The sequence below is a fragment of the Chiloscyllium punctatum genome, chromosome 9, assembly GCF_047496795.1.
Source record: "Chiloscyllium punctatum isolate Juve2018m chromosome 9, sChiPun1.3, whole genome shotgun sequence".
Taxonomy (NCBI): domain Eukaryota; kingdom Metazoa; phylum Chordata; class Chondrichthyes; order Orectolobiformes; family Hemiscylliidae; genus Chiloscyllium; species Chiloscyllium punctatum.
Window position 1 is genome coordinate 24,232,713 of NC_092747.1, and position 22,928 is coordinate 24,255,640.

Consider the following 22,928-nt stretch of genomic DNA (forward strand, 5'->3'; position numbering starts at 1 on the left):
ATCTCAATGCCATATTCCAACTTTTGAGTGAGGCCCAAAGAGCATAAAATTTCTTACCTGAGATTTTACTGACACTTGGCTTTTTCTCTGTGTCTTTCAGTCTTTCCTGACTAGGTTTAATTTGTATGGTCTGTTTGTTTGAGGCTGTTGTTGCAGTGTTCACACTTTGGAGGACAGGTTTTTTAGGTAAGGGTGGCTTAACAGAGAGACTTTCAGAAGATTTAGCCTTCAGTTTTCCATTATCCATTAATGTGTTGCTAAGGGAGATTTCAGGTGACTTCCTGACATCTGTCTTTTCAATCTTGAGTTGCAGTGCTGAGCTGCCTGATTCCAAAGTGGCTTCAGCACTGTGACGTTTATAATCTAAATGAGCACTCTCTTTGTATTTTAAAGAATGGGAAGTACTGCGGAGTTTAATGCCAAATAGTCCTCTTCCTTCATCAATTTTGTCTTCCTCAGTTTTTTCCGGTTTATGTACTTCAATCCTAACCACAGAAGATTCAGAAAGGGGCATTTCTTCCCCATTCTCTTTCCTCTCTCTTCCAGGCAGCGTACTAACTTTCTGTGGGAATCTGTTCTGCAAACTGTCTGAATCCGGTGTCAGATTACCTTCATTCCACTTCATGCTGCCTCGTCTGGATCTATTCCATGCTGAGGAAATTGAGAATTTGAAGGAGCCCTGGCTGTTTTTCTTAAATGAACTCTGTAGACTTATTGTGTTGTCTTCTGATGTTTGAACATCTGTTTTCTTAAATACTGTCACTTCTGTACTTTCCAGACTGCTTTTAATGGTTTCTGAAACAGGAGGATCCTGAGATGTTTTCAAAACCTCTGAAGGTTGTGAACATACCTCAGTACTGGTTGATGCAATACTGCTGAATTCTTCAGGCACTTCATCAGACCTATTGTCATGATTTGAAGGTTCTATTGCTCTTTGATCGATTGAATGTAAAGATTCTTTTGATGTTGCCTCTGTGTTTGTTTGTTTACAGGATGTATCTGGAGTTTCCTGCACAAATTCTATCTCATTGATTTCTGTCGCTACAGGGACAATTGAAGGTGGCTCCTCAGAAGTGAGTAACAATTTATCTGCCTGAATCTCTGTGCTTGTTGGATATACAGTCTCGCCTGCAAAGGATATATCAAGAGAAGAAACAGGTGTGCCACATTTTGTGGCCCTCTCTTCAAATTCCAGAAGATTTATTTCTTCTTTTTGCTTTAATGGATCTATAAAATCCAGTGAAGTTGAATGTTCAGACAATACAGTTGTTGACCCCAGTGACTCAGTGCCTGGTAGCACAAGAATTTGTGAAGCAGTCACTTCCACTATGTCAAATTCCATCAGATTGACATCCTCTCCAGTTTCTGACAGAACAGCAAGTTCAGAGCTTGTTTGCAGATGATCATTAACATCCCAAGCACAAGACGAGGTGGCAATATTTAATTGGATAAGTTCACTAGTTCCTTGTTCGGAATTATCCACCACCTCTGTGCTACTTGACTGAATTATCATAGGCTCAGTTAGTGACAGAGGTTGTCCCTGAGTAAGAATTGTTGATGGAATTGCTGTTTTCTCTTTCAAACATATTTCGGAATTGGCATTCTCACTGTTGTAGTTGCTGATCTCTTGCTCATTTTCTTCTTTTAGCTCAGGTACTTTGTACATTAAATCTCGAGGCTCTTCAGAAATAAATCTCTGCAAAAATAACGAGGAACAGTTGTCTGTGAATAAACACACGTATTTTCTTCAACATTATTTTACATGAACTATTTAGAGGAGGAAACATTAACAATGTGCTTTTTTATTTTGCTTATCTTTTTAAGAATGAGCAAAATGAGAAGCATAAAATAGTGTCAAGTCCTGTATTTTAAATGGAAAAATGTAGGAACAAGATCAAGGTAATAGAGGGCCCCAGTGGACTAGGAGTAAATGAATAAGACAAAAGAGAAAACAGTCAAAGAGACTGATGAAGTTGCATCATAATTTAGAATGAATTTAGGTGATATCTAAATGTGGAAGGCTCACCACAGGAGAAAGAATGCATTTTTAAGAAAGAAACAAGTAAGATGAAAATTGGAATGCTACCAGGTTCAAACAAAGGCATGAAAATAGAAATAAAAGAACTGTGGATGCTGGAAGTCTGAAACAGAAACAGAAATTGCTGGAGAAACTCAGCAGGTCTGGCAGCTTCTGTGGAGAGAAAGCAGAGATAATGTTTTGAGTCTGGCCACGCTTCTTCTGAACTCTTCTGAAGAAGGGTCACTGGATCCGAAACGTTAACTCTGCTTCCTCTCAAATAAAGGCATACGGTACTCAAGTAAATGTCCCATTGTGGGTAAAAAGATGATTAGGTGGCAGAAAGAAATTGTAGGTAAATAGTTTTGGATTAGCAGGGTGAGACGAGTGGTGTGAAGCTGGGTTTCCTGTTTTTCATTTATATAAATGATTTGGGCACAGTAAAATTATACCAAAGTCAAATCAAAGATAAATTAGGGAACTGGACAATTATAGTGGAAAATATGGTAAAACTAAGGTTGGGTAAGGGGCCAGGAGTCAAATTTGCTAAAAACATGATAAAAAAGAGGTGATCTTTAGCCTCTTCCTTTACATCATTTACATCTAAAAATGGATTTAAACTGTGTCAAAATGCATTAGTGAATGCACAAAGCAGGAAATCCTATCCACAGGGTCATTGACTAACAGGTAGCCTATGAGGGTAGTGGCAATGAGGTGAGTAGAATGCTGTTCAATTCAAGGACTGTCCAGAAACTCAGAAGAAGTCACTTAAAAACATACCGACGCAAGAACTGCTTTTCTCAGAAGCATCACTGCAAAAAAAACCTGGTGCAGAAGCATGTTAGTTAGACTACCTAGATTACTGAGGTATTCTGGTGTCCTACTAGGGGAAGGAATGGAAAGGATATAGTCAAGCCTCACTGTAATTAAAACCAAAATGATGGGTTTTAGTTATGAAGGAAGGTATGAAATAGGGAGGCTTTTCCCCTGGAGTGGAGAACACTGAAGACTGTTATGAGTTTCTGCATACTTTGAAAGGGAATAAACTCAGGAATGTCACTGTAAGATTGCTTGGAACACTTTGAACCATTTTGTTCCACTCAGAGAGTTAGTTAAGCATGAAGTACTATCAGAAACAACCATTAAGCTACATGCTAACACATACTTTTTAAGGAATTTATTAAAGTAAGTGGACAGGTCAAGCAAAATAATATTCCAGTTAACTACTCCAGATAAGGAGACCGCACCTACGCAGGCCCAATAGCCCCATGGGCTGCTATATCTGGAATGCCATTGTAAGACGTAGCAAGTCAGTAGGAAATCACCAGGTTACACTAAATATTTAGTTACATTTTTAAAAGATAAAATGTGGAGATGACTTCCACAAGCTCTCGAAAAGCATGAACTACAAGGCCACACTATACAACTGGTCCCTGAGGCCCCAGTTTAAGAAGAATAAGGAAAAGGCTGCTTTCATCAGAAAGTTGTCCGAAGTGGAAGCAGGTTGAGAACCAAATCAATCTTGGCAATGGTAGCCACCTCCTGCTACAGGACAGCAAATACCTTACCCAATTAACAGCCATTGGAAACCTTCAGGAGAGGTAAGTGAAATGGGTGAAAATAGTGCATTTCATGTAGAACATATTCAATACTTACTGAAGAAGGCCGTCTTTGTTTCGAGGAAGATCGTTGATTGCGTGGCTTCACTGAGAGCTTGTGTCTTGCTGCAGAATTATCGAGACAAGTGGAGAATGTAGGTGGAGAGTTAAAATCAATAGCAGGTGAAATAAAGCTGTCAGAAGAGATCGAAACCAGTGGCGATGTGGGACTCCGAGGTCTTGAGGTTGACCTTGATGGAAGGTTGGTGGAGCGCGGACTACTGGGCCTGGAGGAAGACCCTGGCATAACCTGTAGAACAGTAAGGCTACATCTAGACTTTACATAGAATATAAATGACAGCATGCAAGATACCAGAACAAATATTTCTAGTCAATGCAACAACCCTTCTGAACTGTATTGGTGAATGATTGCAGATTTTGATTTCAACAATGCAGAAAAGAAACTTCAATTCTAACACAAACTCATAGTGCATCCTAACACTCCAGTGCAGCATAGCAGAAGTACTGTTGTGTTTACAGCTTTTAGAGAGGAAATAATGAAATTGTGCTGACATAGCGAAATGTAAAAACACCTGGTTGTCCTAAGATGCTTTACAGCCAATGATGTCCACTTGTAGTGAAGTCAATGCTGCATCAATAAAGACTCCAAGTCTTGCCATCAAATCCAGCCCACTCCTTGGTAACTGCTGGCAATCTTGATGTCATGTTTGAACCTGAGATGAGCTTCCAACCAAATACTGACAACATCATTAAGACCGCCCACTCACATTTCCCTAATATTGCCTAATTATGCCCCTGACTCAGCTCATCTGCTGTTGAAAACATCACACAAACCCTTGACTGTTCCAACATATTCTAAGGCTGACCTCCCACAGGCCAACCCTTGTAGCCGGGGGTCATCAAACATGCTGCTTCCCACATGCTGGCCTGCAATAAGCCATACGTTGCCCTGTGCTTCCAATTAATCACTGCCTCACTTTTAAAAGTCTCATTCAAGTTTTTAAATCTTTTCATGGCCTCACACCTTCCCATCGCTATAATCTCCTCCAACCCCACAACCCTCCAATTCATCTACACCTTTTTCATTCTGGCCTCTGCAGCATCCCCAAATCTAATTGTTACCATTGGGAGCCATGCCTTCAGATGTTAAAGCCCTGAACTCTGGAAACCTCTTCCCTCAATCTCTCCGCCTCCAAGGGCAAGGCATCAACTTACTCAGCTCTGTGCAAACAGAAGCCTATTCAAATTTCTCCTTTGAGACACTTCTGTGATCAAGCCTTTGGTCATCTGTCCTAATATCTCATGCGTTTTGATGTCAACGAGAGGTAACTTGGAATGTTTTATCACATGGTATATAAATACAGGCTGTCGTAACATAAGAAATGCAGTGTGGAAGATGTAATGGAATGTTAAACCTAGGCCCTTTCTACCATTCAATTTTTCAGGCTTGTATTGCAAAGATTTCATGCATGATTCAAAGAGGTCTGAGTTCTCCAAATCAACATTCCTCTTGAAAACCAATAAATTGATTAATTTGCTGATCATTAATTTATTGTAGACAGGTTTCTGCTGTGTGGAAAATACCTTCCATGGGCATCGGTAATAGAACTTTGTCATTTTCAAATAAAATACCTCCACTTCTTTCATGGATTACATTTTATCATAAATTTTATATATTTATATTATGAAAGACTTCTTTTATTAAAGTAAATATTCAAATATGTTTCAACTGAATAATTGGTAATTCCAATGGCTACTTTAATCACTTTATTTAACATAGTTATACCAATGGTCTAACATGAGCCAACATTTTGATGCACTAATTAATTCCAAGCAGTAACTTCAATTGATTGTAATAGCAATGTAACAACGTTAACAGATTTATTATGGGGGTATAACACTTTTCAGTGGATTTTAACTTGTACTGCATTTGTAAAACTGACTCTATTGTTAAAGTATTAGGATACATTTAAAAAATTGTGTTTACGAACAGGAACTTATTTAAAATACAATAAGAATTGTCAAATCAATCATATCCGGGAGTACACTTGATTCACTAGTCTGTAAAATAGTCTTGGATATATATTAAAAGGGCTATTTTGTTGGAATATAAAGTGAAAGTCTAAATCCAGGGTTCGTTCTAATTCTGAGTTGGTAACAATTACCAATGTAAATATGTTTTGAATAAGCTGTTCCGATGTGGCATGACACACCTCTGGTATAGGTGCAACTTGAACCAAGCCTGATAGCTCAGAGGTAGGAGCACTGCCACAAGAATCCCAACCATGATCTGTGTAACTTGGTGCCAAACTTGGTGTCTATATGGTATCCCTCTGTATGCACGCTCAAGATGAACTTACGCAAAGGTTATTTCAATATTTTAAGTAGACACTCACACCTGGACTTCAAACACAGATACACAATTCCTTTCTATTCACTGGAGTTCATTTTGAAACTTGCAGCAAAACTATTGGCCCAAATGGAGCTGATTCTTCAGCCATGGTCAGTATCTGCCATGTAACTGCAGGCATTGATGGGTCTATATCCTCTTTGTTCTGTTCCTGCCAATAGGCTTTTCTGAGGGTTCATCAGTTTTTCTTCCCTCTTCCAGGACAGTACATGGCTTCTGGAAAAGGTGAGCAGTCTACATACTGTGACAGTAAAGGCAGACTACATAGGACATACTGCATGGATCATAGGTTCTTTTCATGTCCACAGTTTCTCATTTGACATTTTCAGTTAATAAATCACATTGAAAGACTCTCAGGTAACTAAAGAAAGACAGATATCATCTATTTGGAGATTCCATCACTGCTTAATATGTCAAGCTTCCAGTCAGGAAACACTGACTCTCAGTTTACAAACTGATCCAGTTTCAAGGTCAGGGATTGATTGGACTTATGGTGGGAACTCCGTGAATGAATATTCACAAAGGAAAGAGTGTAGAATGATATCACTGGCAGAATTTATGTCAAAAATCAAGCATTGTTCAAACTTGTAATTTAATACATTAAAGTAGAGAAAAACTAAATGAATTCATTCATAACATCCCATTTTCAGATTATCACTAACTAACAAAGACTTTTTACAATCTCAAAAAAGCTCTTGCGTTGTGTCTCTGCCAGTAATTATTATACACAATTATGTATTGCCTCATCTATTCTTTGGAAGCAATATAAATGTTAACATTTTATACGAGGAAGATTAGGAAAGATAAAGGAAGATAAAGACAAGGAAGGGATACAGACAGTCATTATGGCTGGAGTTCAAACAAAAGCCCTGTATTATTGGTGGCAACAGATTTCAGGCTTGCAAATTATGAGAAAGAAATGAAAGAGACATTTTACAGAAAGATTAGAAAGGCAAGCAGCACCAAAAACATGTCTGTTCAGGCAATTTTATCATTCATTCAGAGACAGACAAAGTACTGAACTCCTGCAACGTGCACAGGACTCGCTCCTCAACTAGTAAGTCTGTGGATCTACAAGATTGCTAAATCTGGTTATGAGTTATGGAATAGAACACATACCATGGAAGTAGTGGTCACAACATGATACATTTTAAGGTGCATCTAAGAAAAAGGGACAACTCGGTACTAAAGTGAAAGCTAATTTTAAGCATAACAGACCATACAGAAAAGTATGATGTTGTTAAAAAGAACTTTTCAATGATTAAAACTATTTTGAATGAAGGACACGGTTCAGATGGGGCAATGCTAAATCCTAGTTGGAAACTATAGGAATCAGTTAGTTTACCACATACAGAAGATGAAACCCTTGTATAAGATAATCGTCCTGAAAGGATTAGTGTCAGCAACTACATTAAGCTCCACCCAGTCCAATGATATCATACAGAAAAACAAGAACCTAGCTCACATTCCCAATGGAGACAGAGGGAGGAAACTGGAGCACCTGGAGAAAACCCACATAGACAAGGGGAGAATATGAAAACGCCATGTAGACAGTCACTCAAGGCTGGAATCAAACCCGGGTCCCTGGCGCTATGAGGCAGCAGTGCTAACCGCTCAGCCACAGTGCTGACATTAGTAGCTGGTTCTGTGGCACATGCAACAGTGGACAGGGCAAATTTTACATCTGAACCTTCTTTTCATACTACTGATGCACGGGTGAATGACCTGTCACCCATGTGAGAACTATACCTTCAGAATACAGCGGGATGTCGATCAAATTTGCAATGGGCCAAGGAGTGGCAGATGGAGATCAATTTAGATAAATTTTAGTAAGGCAAATCAGGGCAGGACTTCTACACTTCATGGTAAGGTCTTGGAGAGTGTTGCCAAACAAAGACATCTTGGGGTGCAGGCCCATAGTTCCTTGAAAATGGAGTAGCAGGTAGACAGGATAGTAAAGAAGGCATTTGGTACACTTGCCGTTATTGGTCAGTGCATTGAGTATAGGAGTTGGGATGTCATGCTGCGGTTCTACAGGACTTCGGTTAGGCCATTTATAGAATATTGCATTTAATTCTGGCCTCTCTGCAACAAGAAAGATGTTGTGAAAGGGTTTATAAAAGGTTTACAAGGATGTTGCCGGGGTTGGAAGGTTTGAACTAAAAGGAGAGACTGGATAGGCTGGGGCTACTTTCCCTGGAGCATAGGAGGCTGAGAGATGACCTTATAGGAGTTTATAAAATCACAAGGATCACGGATAGAGTGATTAGCCAAAGTCCTTTTCCCAGGGTAGGGAAGTCCAAAACTAGAGGCCATAGGTTTAATATGAGAGTTGAAAGATATAAAAGGGACTGAAGGGGGCAACCTTTTCAAACAGAGAGTGGTGCGTGTATGGAATGAGCTGCCAGAGGCAGTGTTGGAGGCTGGTACAATTACAACATTTAAAAGGCACCTGGATGGGTACATGAATTGGGAGAGTTTAGAGGGATATGGGCCAAATGCTGGCAAATGGGTCCAGATTAATTTAGGATATCTGTTCGGCATGGATGAGTTGGACCAAAGGGTCTGTTTCCTTGCTGTACATCTCTATGACTCCATGTGCCTCAGGGTTGCCTGTTGCCATCTTGTGGAGAAGGAAGCATCTCATGAAAGAAATGCTTGCTTCCAGACCGATGGTGGCCTAGATTTTCCTTGCAGGGCCTGGAGGAGCAGTACTATAAATTTCAGCATTTTACTGTCTATTGCAGGACTGTTAAACCGTTACAAGAGGCCTTAGTTTATCATCAGTGCCAGGGAAAATTTTAGAACTTCAAGTTAAGGATGAATGGAACACCACCAACTGCAAGTTCCCCTGCAAGCCACCCTAAAATAATAACATTTCTTCACTTTTTTCTGAGCCAAAAACCCAGAACACCCTCCATTGGGAACCTGTGGGTATCCTAACCCCACATGAACTGCAGTAGTTCAAAACTTTCTCAAGGGCAACTCAGGATGGACAATAAACACTGGTCCAGTCAACATTGCCCACAATTCATGAACAAAGTAAACTAAAGAGATAAAACAGTTAGAGGCATGCAGCAAAACTCAGGACTGCATTAAAAAAGAAACATATATTGATCTATCCTTACTTTTATACCCTTTCAGTGCCACTATGTACATTCAGGGCAAACTCCTACTGTTAAGGGGAGGTGACAGTCTAATGATATTATCGCTAGACTATTAAATCCCAAGACCCTGGTAATGTTTGGGGGACCCATGATCAAATTTTACTATGGCAGATGGTGGAATTAGGAATCTAATGATGACCATGAAACCATTGTCAATTGTCAGGAAAACTCATCTGATTCACTAATCTGCTTTAGGGAAGGAAACTGCTGTTCTTACCTGGTCTGACACATGACTCCAGGCCCGTAGTAATATGGTTGACACTTAACTGCCCTCTGGGTACTTAGGGATGGACAATAAATGCTGACCTGGCCAGTGATGCCCACACCCTCTGAATCAATTAAAAAAGAAAGTTCCTATTCTCTGACAATTTTCTGTTTTGAATCAGCTAAGCTCCCAAAATCTTTCTGTTATGGATGCTGTGATTTATCTTGCACCATATACTAAGTGAACTCTCACAACCATACCTCTCAATCAGCAGCTTCAAAGATATTGTAAAGGTGGAATTTGATTCTGTGTTTGGGATGAACAAGCAATATTCTAGCACCATTCACAAAGCCTGCTCGGCAGGCTTACATGCAGCTTTCTGAAGCAGCATACAAGGGTCTTCTGATTAAAATGGCACAGTTGAGAGGTATGCTCACAGCTAATTATTTCCTATGTTGGTTTTTGAGGGTCCTCCCAAAATTGGGAATTTTGAATTTTTACCTGCTCTTCTTCTTCGCTGAGTGTCCCACCTAAAATCAAGGAGCTATGATTCTTGTAAGGGTCAGAGTACTGTGGGATGGAATTAGGAAAAGGTTCAGTCAAATGAAAATGGATAAAATTATACAGAATAAAACTAAAAAATATGTTCATCTTAACAATCGGGCATAGCTCAGAGAGAATGTACAAAATAAATTGGCTAATAAATAAATTTCTAAAAATAGTGAAAACGTACTACATAGTGTGGTCATCAAAGTTACCAAGATAGGCTCCAAGTGCTGAGGTCCCACACTTTAGAGAAGCAGAGACCTCCAGGTAATTTTATTGAGCTTCACAAGATGATGAAGTGATTAGACTGAAATTGTGCAGAGATCTTGTTTCAACTAAGAAGATTAGAATGACAAGGGGGGTCACAATTTCAAGCTAGAACACATCAGAACTAGGTTAGACAGTATGTGTTCTTCCACTCCCTGAAAATAGTGAAACTGTGGGACAGTTTATCAGCTCGTGCATTGACACAGATCAGCTGGATTTCTTCAAACTAGTGTTGGTTCAGCTTCTGACTGGGACAGATATCATTTTTTAGAATAGATAGAGTTTAACATGACTGGTCTTTCGTAATCTCACATTTAAACTCACTTTAATTTTTTTGTTTTCAACCCTATTTATAAGATCAATTACCTTTGTAATATAAAATGTTCACTTACTCTGGAGTTGGCTGGAATACTTTATTTTCCAGTTTGAAATTACCCTTAACTTCTTTACTCAGCTATGAATGATGCAACCTTTTCCTGGAAAAAGGCAAAGCCTTACTTGCAATTCCCTCTGCCTCCACCATACCTGTTCCCAGGAGCAGCAATTCCACATCCTAAATGTCCTCCTATTTCATGGACAGTAATTTCCCCTCCCACGTGATCAATGATGCCCTCCATTGCATCTCTTCCACTTCCCGTGCCACTGCCCTTGAACTCCACCTTCCCCCAACTGCAACAAGGATAGAACCCCCTGGTCCTCACACTTCACCCAGGAATTTTCAGATACAGGGTGCTATCCTCCGCCATTTTCACCACCTACAGTCAGAACCCATCATCGAAAATATATTTTCCTCCCCACCCCTACCTCCGTCCTGCAGAGACCATTCCCTCCATGACTCCCTCGTTAGGTCCATGCTCCCCACCAACCCACTCTCTACACCCGGCGCCTTCCCCTGCTGCCACACAAAGAGTAAAACCTGCGCCCACACCTCCCCCCTCATCTCTGTCCAAGGCCTAAAGGAACATTTCAAATCCAGCAGAGATTTTCCTGCACATCTTCCCACCTCCATTACTGCATCCGTTGCTCTAGATGTGGTCTCCTTTACATCGGAGAGACCGAGTGCCAACTCGTGGAGCAGTTTAGGGATCATTTCTGATCCACACAAACCACCAACCCCACCGCCCTGTGGTCAATTACTTTAACTCCCCCTCCCACTCCACCAAGGACATGAAAATCCTGGGCTGCCTTCATCACCAAATCACAGCCACCGGCCGACTGGAGGAGGAAGAATGCCTGATCCTCTGCCTCGGGACCCTACAACCATGTGGCATCAACATTGACTTCATCAGTTTTCAAATCTCCCCTCCACCACCACCCCCCCATCCCAAATCCAGCTCTCCAACTCAGCACTGCCCTCTTGACCTGTCCATCTTCCTTCCCACCTATCCACCCCACCCTCCCCACTGACCGATCACAATCACCTCCCAAGTGCGTCCACCTATCGCCATCCCACCTATCTTCCCCCCAACCTCACCCCCACCCCCTATTTATCTCTCAGCCTCCTTCCCCCTCCACCTTCCTGATGAAGGGCTTACACCCGAAACATTGACTCTCCTACTCCTCGGATGCTGCCGGACCTGCTGTGCTTTCCCAGGGCTACACGTTTCGACTCGCCCTTTTCCAAGTGTCTTTCTCATTGAAATATACCTTTGCTAAAAGAAATATCTTCTTAAATGTCTGCCACTGGATCATGACTGACCTATCCCTTAACTGAATTTCCCAGTTCAGTCTTCATATCATCATAATTTCTCATACTTAATTTTAAAACACTAGTTTTAGACCCATTCTTCTTTCCTTCTAGCTGAAATCAATCATGTTATGATAGGGACACATGTTACTATGATGTAATTAATTTATCCTATCTCATTGCTCATTAGTGGATCTAGAATAGGCTACTCTTTGGTTGCCTCTAGAATATGTTGTTCTAAGGAACTATCTTAAAACCCACACTATGACCTGATCACCCAGGTTATCTTTGCCAATTTGATTCACCTAATTGAAGTAGATTGCCAGCTCACCACCCTGTCACTAGTGGGCCAGGAAAATTCAGTCCAGCATTTCTCTTTGTTCAAAATGAAGGCCATGCTCCATTCTGCAGAAAATGCTCCATTCTGCAGCAACCTTGCTGGATTAAGGACACTGAGCTGTGATGTGGGGGAGGTTGGAAGCTATCAACTTGGGCTGCTCAAAACTGAGGCCACAGGGATGGATTGGGGGTGAGGGTTGCTTTCTCATGTGCAGTAAAATCCTGGAGAGCTCTCCAATGAGCACAGAGGGCCTCTGTTAAGGAGGGATCCTCCTGTGGCTATGGAAACAGGTTGGTCGATAATTACTCACTTGATGGCCTACTAGTGGGCAGGCCACCTGACATCACTCCTACTAAGATAAAGTTACAGTCAGGGCAAGGATGGGCAGAAAGGCAGCACACAAGCTCCCCAGGATTTAATGAACCTCCCCATCTTCAAATCTGCCACTGGGGCAGTGTCAAATCAAGATTAGAGTGGTGCTGGAAAAACACAGCAGGTCAGACAGCATCCGAGGAGCAGGAAAACTGATGTTTCGGGCATTCCTGGTGAAGGGCTTTTGCCCGAAACATCAATTTTCCTGCTCCTCAGATACTGCCTGACCTGCTGTGCTTTTCCAGCACCACTCTGATCTAGACCCTTAACCCTAGCACCTGCAGTATCCACTTCCGTCCAGTGTCAAATCAAGCCCAGAATATTTAGTGATTAGGTTTACCCTGGACTTTCTGCCATGCAGTTACTTTAATCAATCTGTTCAGTCATGTTATGGCACACCTCTGGAGCAGGTAGGACTTGAACCCATACTTCCTGGTGCAGAGGTAAGGACACTACCACTGCACCACAACAGTACCCTTTCTTGTTATGCACAACAGCTCTCCTTATTTGTATCATGCACATGCATTTATACATTCTAGCCTCTTGGGAATGCAAATTAGTCAATCAATAAAGATTGTATCTCCATAATTCAGCACTCCTCACGTTAAAGCAACCCAATTGGACAGAGCCCGTGATAAAATTCGCATTTCTATTTTGGCCTAAGTAAAGCCACTGTTTAAGTCATGAGTTCATGGTGTGCACATGCCCAATCAGCACTCGCATTTACTTGAGTGAAGTTCTTTTCATCCTAGAATAATTTAATTTTAATTCACTTTTGGGATGTGGGTGTGGCTGGTAGTGCCAGCGTTTATCGCCCCTAGTTGCCCTTGAGAAGGCGCTGGTCAGCTGCCTTCTTGAACTGTTGTAGTCCACCTGCTGTGGATAGACCCACAATGCCCTTTGGGAGAGAATTCTGATTGTACTTATTGAATCCTTTGGTATAAAGATTTATTTTTGTGCTCACAGCTAGGTGTGAAAGGCATAAATAACTAAATTACCTCCCACAGGAACCGATGTCTCTGGTACAAACTCCTGTGCTGATTCTGAGATATGACCTGCCCTAGTCTGGCAAAGGCCCAGTTCCCAGCTTACTGGACAATGGAGATACAATTGTAATAAAAGCTAATAGCTAGGAACATCAATCCTTATTTAACACTGAGGAAAAAAACGTGAGAATTAAATAATTTAAGAACTATTAAAGGCGCAAATATGTTTATTGAAAATTCAATTAAATTCAACTAAACAAAAATGGACTGGGAAACACACAACCTCCTAGAGGGATGGGGACTGGAGACAATTGATGAGTTCTAGTATGTTGTAGCAAGAAATTATTTAGCAATACATAATGTAATTAAGTAGCTCTTCCTCTTTATTTTGTTCATTCAACATGTTAATCATATTCTCACTTAAAGAAAATGATGCCAGAAATGCAAAGCAGCTGCCAGTACCTGACAAGTGAAAAGACGACTTAATGATGTGAGTCAAGACCTTCTGTTCTCATTAAAGGTTTTGATTCAAATTTGTCATTTCTCTTTTTGAAAATGGGCAGCTTGTGAATTGCCTTTAGTACGTTATAAATTTGAAATTTGCAGCAGAGAAGTGTAAACTTTCATGATGCTTTCCCAGATTTCCCTTTCTTTATACATTAACTGTCCCAGACACATTTTTGCTTCATTTTAAAGACAAGCACACTCACTTTCTGACAGTGAAGACTGGAATAATATTGTCAGCAAAATGGGTGACAATAAATCAACCATCCACCATATACATTTCCCCATTTTCAGAAATAGAAAATCAGATTGCAAGATAGTGGCTGATCAGAATCCTGCCAATGTACTTTGCCTTTTACATTAAAAATGACCCCCATTGACCTATATTTGTGGCATTGTTCTATTGATAAACCATTCAACCTCTTGTGAACAAAGAAAGAAACAGGAGAAGTGTTTTCCAGTTAGGAGTAATGCACACATCCTGATCTTCCGGGATACAATCTCCGAAAGCCTTATTTCCCACAGGGAGTGCTGGTTTATATCGTCATTGCTTAGTTGTCTGGTTATTGAATTTACAAATTATTTGAGTAATTGGACATTGAGAGCTTTGTACCTTAGTTAAGTAGCTCTGTGTTGAGATTTCATGGCGAGGGGAGCTTTCTGGAGGACTTTGGGGTAATCCATCATCTTCAGAACTAGCACCAGCGTCCTCCATCTTTGTTGCTGGAATCGATGTTGGGGGTGGTCCCACTTTAATGTTTTGTTGCACCTTTAACTGTAATAAATATGAAAAGAAATTTATATTGATTTCTTTTAGGAATTAAATGTCAGATTATCAGTGAGAGCCCTGACTGGCTTATTGCTGCATGCTTCACTGCTCTTACAAGTATCTTTTAATCAGTTACAGTCAGTTGCATGTGAAAGCTAATCAATCATAGACCTGCTCTTAAGTAAAACTGTTCAAAGTAAATAGTAGCCATGAACAATCTGCCATCTTTATATTCAGTGGGTTAAGAATAGGGGAGGTAGATTCTGTATAAAAGAAAATTCACAGACTTTAATAAAGTCATTTAATGTCTTGGTTTGGTTGTCCGCATTGGCTATCTTATACATCTTGTACAAGTGGGGTGGATTTAATCATGTGTTAAACATTAATCTTCATGACTGGTCTGCAGCCATGTGTATAATGAGAACAAACTTTGACCCTTTTGGGATACCGAAGTTTGCATTCCTCTTGATAAGCTTGGATTGTTACCTTGAATTCGGAATCAAAGCACTCAACCCATTTCACATTATTTGTAGCAGCACACCAAGGTGGACTATGATCACTTTTGTTCTAAACCGCTCAGACAGCATGTAACCTTCAATGGATTTAATTCAATGTGCATATAATTACTGAAGCTGGACAGCAATTAAGATAAAAATCAAAGTTGTTCAAAATTAAAACGGTGACTGAGACGCAGCAATTCTTTCTAGATGTTAAAGAGACAGCCCTGCGTAAGACCGTCATCACAATGAGTCTCAGACCTGCATTTTCAATGTCATGACTTCAAAGGTGTTAAAAATGGTAGGAAGGGAGCCATTCCCAGATCTCCACCCTCACTGCCAGTATCACCAACCTTCCCTGGCACAGGAGAAGGTGCACACAGCAAGCTGACCTGGTCATTGCAGGGATAGACATCTCTAAGCAGTCCCCAAAAATTTATGTCACGTTACGTCAGCCCCTCCATGACTTGCTGCTCATGAACGTCAGAGGAATGATGAAGGAGGTTTTGGTACAATTTTTTAATATCCTGCTACTTTGCTGTATTTCAGACAGTGTACACCATCTGAAATCATTGTGCAGATCACTCACCTTCACTATCTCTCTCCTCGCCTGAGGCATGGTGACTCTCAGGTTAAACTCAACACCAGTCACCTCTCTCTAATGAGAGAGCAGCCCGATGGTCTGATAAGATTATGGCCACTTTACTTTTACATTTAAGTGACATATAGACCCAATAAGCCATAAAGTAGCAATGGCATGTGTGGAACTACTCAAAAAAGTACATAATGAGAGCCCAGACTCATAACAGGGTTACCTCAGTGGTATTCTGTTTTGACTGCTGAAGAGAACTGTTTTCTTTGCTTGGCTGAAATCTTTAAGTGCTTATTATAAGTGTTTCTTCCTGTGTTATCTTTTGTTAAGTCTCAAATGTTTATTTGTACAAGATTAAAAGTTGTAACATGTTTGAAACCTCTGCAATTGATACTCTAATTAACTGTCTCATTGACATTTCAACAGAGGTTGTGAGAACATTAGTATTTTCAAAAGAAGATTTGTAAGTAGCATTTTTTTTAGCAGTTCTGTACATGCCATTGTTACCATGTAGCTGCTTGGTTCTTCACAGTCTACACAGTGAATGGGCATGGAAGGGACTTAATTTGGCATAGATTGGCAATGAGGCCAAGAAGGGACCATCAGGAAGGATGAGTTGGCATTGGACAGCAAGATGAGTTGATAGGGATAGGGTGTGAGGGCCAGAGGGTCTAAAATATCACAATTCATGGGGACAAAGTCCCTGAGAACAAAGACTGGTCTTTCAGCTGACCCATCTCAGCACTTTCCATTTTTGTGCTTTGCTTCTCAACTTGAGGCTCATATTGCATACAGTTCTGGTCACCACACCACTAGAAGGATGTGGATGCTTTGGCGAGGGTACAGAAAGAGTTTACCAGGGCATTGCCAGGTATGGGGAATTTTAGCTATGAAGATAGGTGGACAGACTATATTTGTTTTCACTGAAAGGCAGGAGGTTGAGGGGCAATCTGATAGAAGATTATAAGATTGTGAATCGATAAAGTGGAAAGTATGAGACTTTTTCCCAGAGTGGAGGGGTCAATTATGAGGGGACACAGGTTCAAAGTGTGTGTCGGGAGGTTGGGGGTTGGGGTGGAGGATGTGTGAGGCACGTATTTCTCACAAAGGGTGGTGAGTGCCTGCTGTGCACTACCAGAGGAGGTAAAAGCAGACACAATAGCAGCATTCAAGAAGCACCTGGGCAAATACATGAATAGGAAGGGAATGGAGGGATACAGATTCTGTAGTGAAGACAGTTTTAGGATAGAAGAGCAAAATAAGTCAGCGCAGACTCGGAGGGCCAAAGGGCTTATTCCTGTGCTGTATACTTCTTTGTTCTATTACTACAGCCTTACTATTTAGTGCAAACACAGAGCCAGGAAGCTTGTCGTGATTGTTAGCAGGCCAGTCAAGGTGGGGAGGGGGTAGCCTTCACTCAGTGGATCCCAGCACAGTAAGTCATGGGCAGCCTTTGATACCAGTGCAGAATTTGCTCAGGACAGTTAGAGGGAGAAAGTGAGGACTGCAGATGCTGGAGATTAGTGTCGAAGAGCGTGGTGCTGGAAGAGTACAGCCAGTCAGGCAGCATCCGAGGAGCAGGAGAGCAGTTCAGGTATAAGCCCTTCATCAGGAATGGTTAGAGCCAGAATCCTGTCAACATAAACGGTGAGGAATTGAATGACTGGCAGCCCATAACATGTCCTGACTCTTTCTGCCCTATTGTGGGTTACTTTCTTCATGGAATGACAGAGACGGGCAGGTTTTACGGGAGATGAAAGTGGGTGGCACAGTTACCACTATTGGAGAAGTGTCCCAAGTGAGTGACTACACAAGGTAGTGTTGTCAGGGGGTTACGGTGGGTGACAGTCAGTGAAGAAAGGTGCTGCAGGAAATAGCGAGAAAGGCAGAGCAGGGGAGGTGGGTACAGTAACAGAGGTAGAGTGTGAGGTATCAGAGGGAAGGTAATGGCACTTGCTCTGGTGGAGTGGAGGTGGTCAGTGATGGTCTTCCTAAAGGCATTCCTCCAAGATTCCTCCTTAAAAGTGCTATAAACTGGGTGGCAACCTCTGACCAGGCTGGCATTGTCCAGTGCTATGGCCTCTCCTGCTGGTTCTGAAGGAGTAGAAGTCCCATTTTGGCACCACCCCATCCAGCAGAACCTCCAGTTCCCTGACCAAAGCGATTTCCCCCTGTCTGCCATGTCCCGGGCAAATGTCTGTCACAGTGGCTGGGCAGCTCTGGACTGATGGTGCCTATCAAGGTGCAGGCTTTCAAAGATGGCACAGGTGCAAAGGATGTCAAATTTTGGCTATACCTGCTGAATTGCAAGTTGTTCCAGCAGCAGTGTATGGTCAGGTGGGACAGAAATTAGATGCAAAAGAGACTTAAGGGTGTTGTAGGTTAACAGTGAGGCATATTTTGTAATATGCTGTGAGAAATCTCCCTACCCTCACTGCAAAAGACCCTCTAAAAAATTCAATGCAACTTTGACTTAGTCAAATAAAAGAGGAGTTGGGAGTAGGTGGAAGTGTAGGAGGAGCAGAATAGATTGGAAAGGGTGCAGTTCTAACTAATTTAGCAATTGAATTCATGAAGTATATGCTGCATAGTAACATCTGAAGTACTGGTCAGGTGAAATTATCAAGACTAAAATTGACAGTTTTTTCTTCATTGAAGGTTTCAAAAGCTTTTATTGATGACCCTACTCCTATAGTCTGCAGAGTAGAAAGGGAATTCCCAATGTCCCAGGCCTATGTTATATCGGGAGAATAAAGAAGGACAAGGTAATGGTACCAGTAAAATGAAATTCTGAACATTACCCTGCACAAAGTGTTGGCTGGAACTTGTTTCTGAACTCACCACTGCCTCCCACATGACTAATCCTGACAGACATTTACTGACTGTAACACATGGGTGCTCTGTCAACATAGAAGTTCACTTTAATTTCCTTTAAATATCACGTCTTCAATGGGTGAACCTTTACAGTGCACTCGGTTATGTCAACTAGTGGAAGACAAATTCCAGTTGATGTGGTTGCACATTCTACTGCACTTTGAGTAGCTGCAGGTTTGCTATTAGATGGAACAACAACTTGGAGGATTCAGGTGCACTAATGGTTTAAGTGACTTAATGATTTAGTTGGTGTCTGTTTTAGTTTCCTGGCCATAGGGATATCAATAGGGGTCCTATGTAGCAGTGTGAAATATGGAGTCTAATCGGACTGTATTCTAGAGGAAGCTGTGTAAAGCTGGCCAAGGTTTGCTCTCATAATAACAAAGAGGTTAATAGTGCACGTTGTCAATTAGGCACAAATGCTATAACCACTTCAGAGGAGACCCTTTTGGACAGTTAAACGTGAATATCCAAAAGCTGCTGTCCAAGATGCCATGCCTTTAACTTTGCAAAAACAGTGGTCTTGTTTCCAGTTTCAATACTGATATGTACTGAATGTCATGAAGTTGCAGCACTTGCACAGTAGACACAAACTGAACTTGCCACAGAAAGTTGTCTCATCATTTGAAGTTTAAGTATAGTTCAAATGATATATTAATTATTAAGTATTGCCAACCTAAAACTATGACATTCAAGCAGTCTCATTGCTTCAGGGACTTTAAAAGTGAAAATGAGAACAATGTCTTTTGTTTTACTTTTCTGTCATTTTTTTTCTCTCTCTCTCTGAATCCAGTCTTGCTTTGCTGCACTTCACGCCATTTTTTGTATCTAATTTGAAATTGGATTGATTCCATTTACATTTGCTTTCTTGTAGCTGTTTATAATGACCTGGCTCATGAGCCAAGCTACAACATAGCGTCTGCAAATCCTTTATGCAGTGAGGGACTGCTGCCTGTGATATCTCACAAGGTTTTCCAGATAATGCATGGAAGGACCTTTAGGCAAAATCAAACCAAAGTCACATAACCTTCAACACCACAAGTACAAGATGTCTACCAACACAACTGGAGGCAAACCTCTCAGCCAACATGTTATACATTGAGGTGCCTGTCTCCTGACAGACAGAGGCTGTCTTTGCAGGATCTTGTGCCCTGGCATTTGGAGATATATTAAGCCTTTGTCCAACTGCTGATGTCTCTCCTTTTTGCATGCTGTTACTCAATAGCAGCAGCTTCCAAAAGTGCCAGGATCACAGGGCATGCCTGCCCTTGGCCAGATTTCATCCTCCTCCTCCTCCACCTTCTCACCCTTTGCTTGTTGAGATTTCTCTTGTATACACTACTCCCACTAGGACAGTCACTCAGTAAGCAACTCCGAACCCAAAATACAGAATGAGTAATGTAAAACACCAGTTGATTGGCTTGTTAATAAATTAAATTGTCACCCATTTAAGACAGAGATGAAAAGGAATTTCTTCTCTCAGAGGGTAATGAAGTTATAAAATTGTTGAGGTTTGATCATTAAGTTTATTCAAATCAGAGATACAGATGTTTAATCAGTAATTAGATTAGATTAGATTACTTACAGTGTGGAAACAGGCCCTTCGGCCCAACAAGTCCACACCGCCCCGCCAAAGCGTAACCCACCCATACCCCTACATCTATATCTACCCCTTACCTAACACTAGGGGCAATTTAGCATGGCCAATTCACCTGACCTGCACATCTTTGGAGTGTGGGAGGAAACCGGAGCACCCGGAGGAAACCCACGCAGACACGGGGAGAACGTGCAAACTCCACATAGTCAGTCGCCTGAGGCAGGAATTGAACCCGGGTCTCTGGCGCTGTGAGGCAGCAGTGCTAACCACTGTGCCACCGTGCCGCAATGGAGTCAAGGTTTATGAGGAAAAGGCAGGAAAGTGGAGTTGAAAATTATCAGCTCACCCATTCTTATTGAATGGTGCAGCAGACTCGATAGGCTGAATGGCCTACTTCTGTGCCTCTGTTTTATGGTCTTTAATGAGATTTTTTTTAAATGGTCAGAATGCTGCCGATGTCAACACCTTCTTTAATTTCATATTATCAGAGACAGGCATGGTAATCTCAGGTTAGTGACCAGACATGATCACACCTGAATTTATTTTACACAAGCACAGGGAGGGCAGAAATCCTGATTTCCAACTGCAATATTCACCTGTATTGCACCTACAGTGCAATTAATAATGACTCCTCTCGTCAGTGCTGTTTCTTTAACCCAATGTGTGATTTATAAACTGTGTTACATGAGACATGAAGGGAAATGATCATGTGAGCTACTATTATGGCTTTTTTTTAGGTTACAAGCTAATGTTTTATAAACATGTGAATTAATAGGTTTCTTTACTTGTCAAATAAGTAGGCTTTTTTTATACAAGTCCCTTTGTACCTCAAGTAATCTTTGGATATGAATTCCAAATAATCTTACGTCAGCCTCTCACCTATTTTCCCCGTAGGAGAGTGGCAGGGTGAGCTCCTATCTTTGTCAATAAGCATTATCCCAAGAGAATCATCAGGAGGCAAGTGGTTTGTAAGTAAACATACTGGAAAATGATGCCAAATGAAAATTGTCAATAAGGGCCACAGTAAATAATGCATTTGTGGTAATGCCTCTGTTTTTGTCAAATAGGGTAAGAGATAGTTCTTTATTTTTCAAGTCTGAATATTGGCAAGACTTGTATGGTTATTTGTTTAGAAGCTCAACGTAATGCAGTAACTGAAGGATGACATTACTGGGAAGTAGGTCTGCTATAAGGATTAACATTGACATAGTAACCATGGCACATATAACTAATGTGAGTAAACTGCCTTCTGGCCAGAGTCAAACTCCTTTGTTGGACGCCTAGTTGTCCTCAGCTTGAGTTACAGTTCACTAGCATTCAGAAATACTGATTGTGATAAATGAGAAAATAATATGATAGGGTTATCAAAAGTGCTCAGTGTTAGATTATACCCCCACAATGGTAATTTTATAACCATCACATAAGCAGTGGTAGTATTGTTTGAATTGAGCTAAAAAGGTGCTGTTGCAGTATAGCTTTCCTTCAAATTAGACTATCAACACATGCCCACTTTTAACAGTGACTCTCGATGGAAAGGACATGTGGGAGGACATGAGGCAAGGACAGAAATAAACTCATCTGAAATGTTCCATGGACTAAAGAAGACAGCTCACTGTTTGGACTCACAATGGAGTCGGGCCAAAGACAGGTCTGCCCACAGTGCCATGACCTCCACCATGGGTGGGCAAGGAAGCAGGCTTCCAATCCACTCCAGTCAGAACGGGGATAGACCCATGGGCTGTTCATAGAATCATACAACCCCTACGGTGTAGAAGCAGGCCATTCAGACCATCAAGTTCACAACAGCCCTCAAAACAGCATCTCACCCACCAACCCCCCTTACCATATCCCTGTAACCCTGTATTTCCCATGACTAATCCACCTGGACACATCCCTGGATATAATGGGCAATTTAGCATGTCCTGACCTGCACATCTTTGGATTGTGGAAGGAAACCCATACAGACATGGAGAGAATGTGCAAACTCCACATAGACAGTCGCCCATGGCTGGAATCGAACCCAGGTCCCTAGCCCTGTGAGGCAGCAGTGCTAACCACCGAGCCGCTGTTGGCACCATCGGATCCACGCTGGCATTCAGTGAATTGAACAAATTGCACTTGCAATACCTGCAGCCCCAGCCAAAGAGTTTAGATTGCTGAGGTTTCAGACACTTTTACATGCAGATTGTAGTCTGGAACTATGGGTAGTGATGGTAGAGGTTCCACACCTGAACAGGCTGATTAGAAACTGATCTCCAATTTCATTCCACACATGGCTGACCAGGAATCTTTCCCATTCCTACCACCTACCATTGTATATGTTGGGAAGGATTTATAAGTTAATAGGCAACCTGTTTTGACTGCATCATAAGCCACTCTCTATGGTTATAAACCTTGTTATGATCGCCCAGACAAACTTACATATAAAAAAAATTAAATTATGTTTATGATGTTAAAGCATGTGTTCATAGATATTACT

At 41.4% G+C, this 22,928-nt stretch overlaps 1 protein-coding gene across 5 annotated transcripts in view; it reads right to left on the reverse strand.

Annotated features, from left to right (window-relative positions):
- The window catches only part of LOC140481205 (uncharacterized), a 152,733-nt gene that overhangs the window by 32,039 nt on the left and 97,766 nt on the right, over positions 1 to 22,928 (reverse strand). For 4 of the 5 annotated variants that reach the window (XM_072577036.1, XM_072577037.1, XM_072577033.1 and 1 more), the window contains exons 5-8: positions 14,734 to 14,895; positions 9,920 to 9,988; positions 3,674 to 3,925; positions 58 to 1,696 (exon numbers count right to left, since the gene is read on the reverse strand). In XM_072577036.1, coding sequence (XP_072433137.1) covers positions 58 to 1,696; positions 3,674 to 3,925; positions 9,920 to 9,988; positions 14,734 to 14,895 — 2,122 coding nt within the window. The remainder of the gene's footprint in view (positions 1 to 57; positions 1,697 to 3,673; positions 3,926 to 9,919; positions 9,989 to 14,733; positions 14,896 to 22,928) is intronic. The other variant, XM_072577038.1, reaches the window with a different exon arrangement.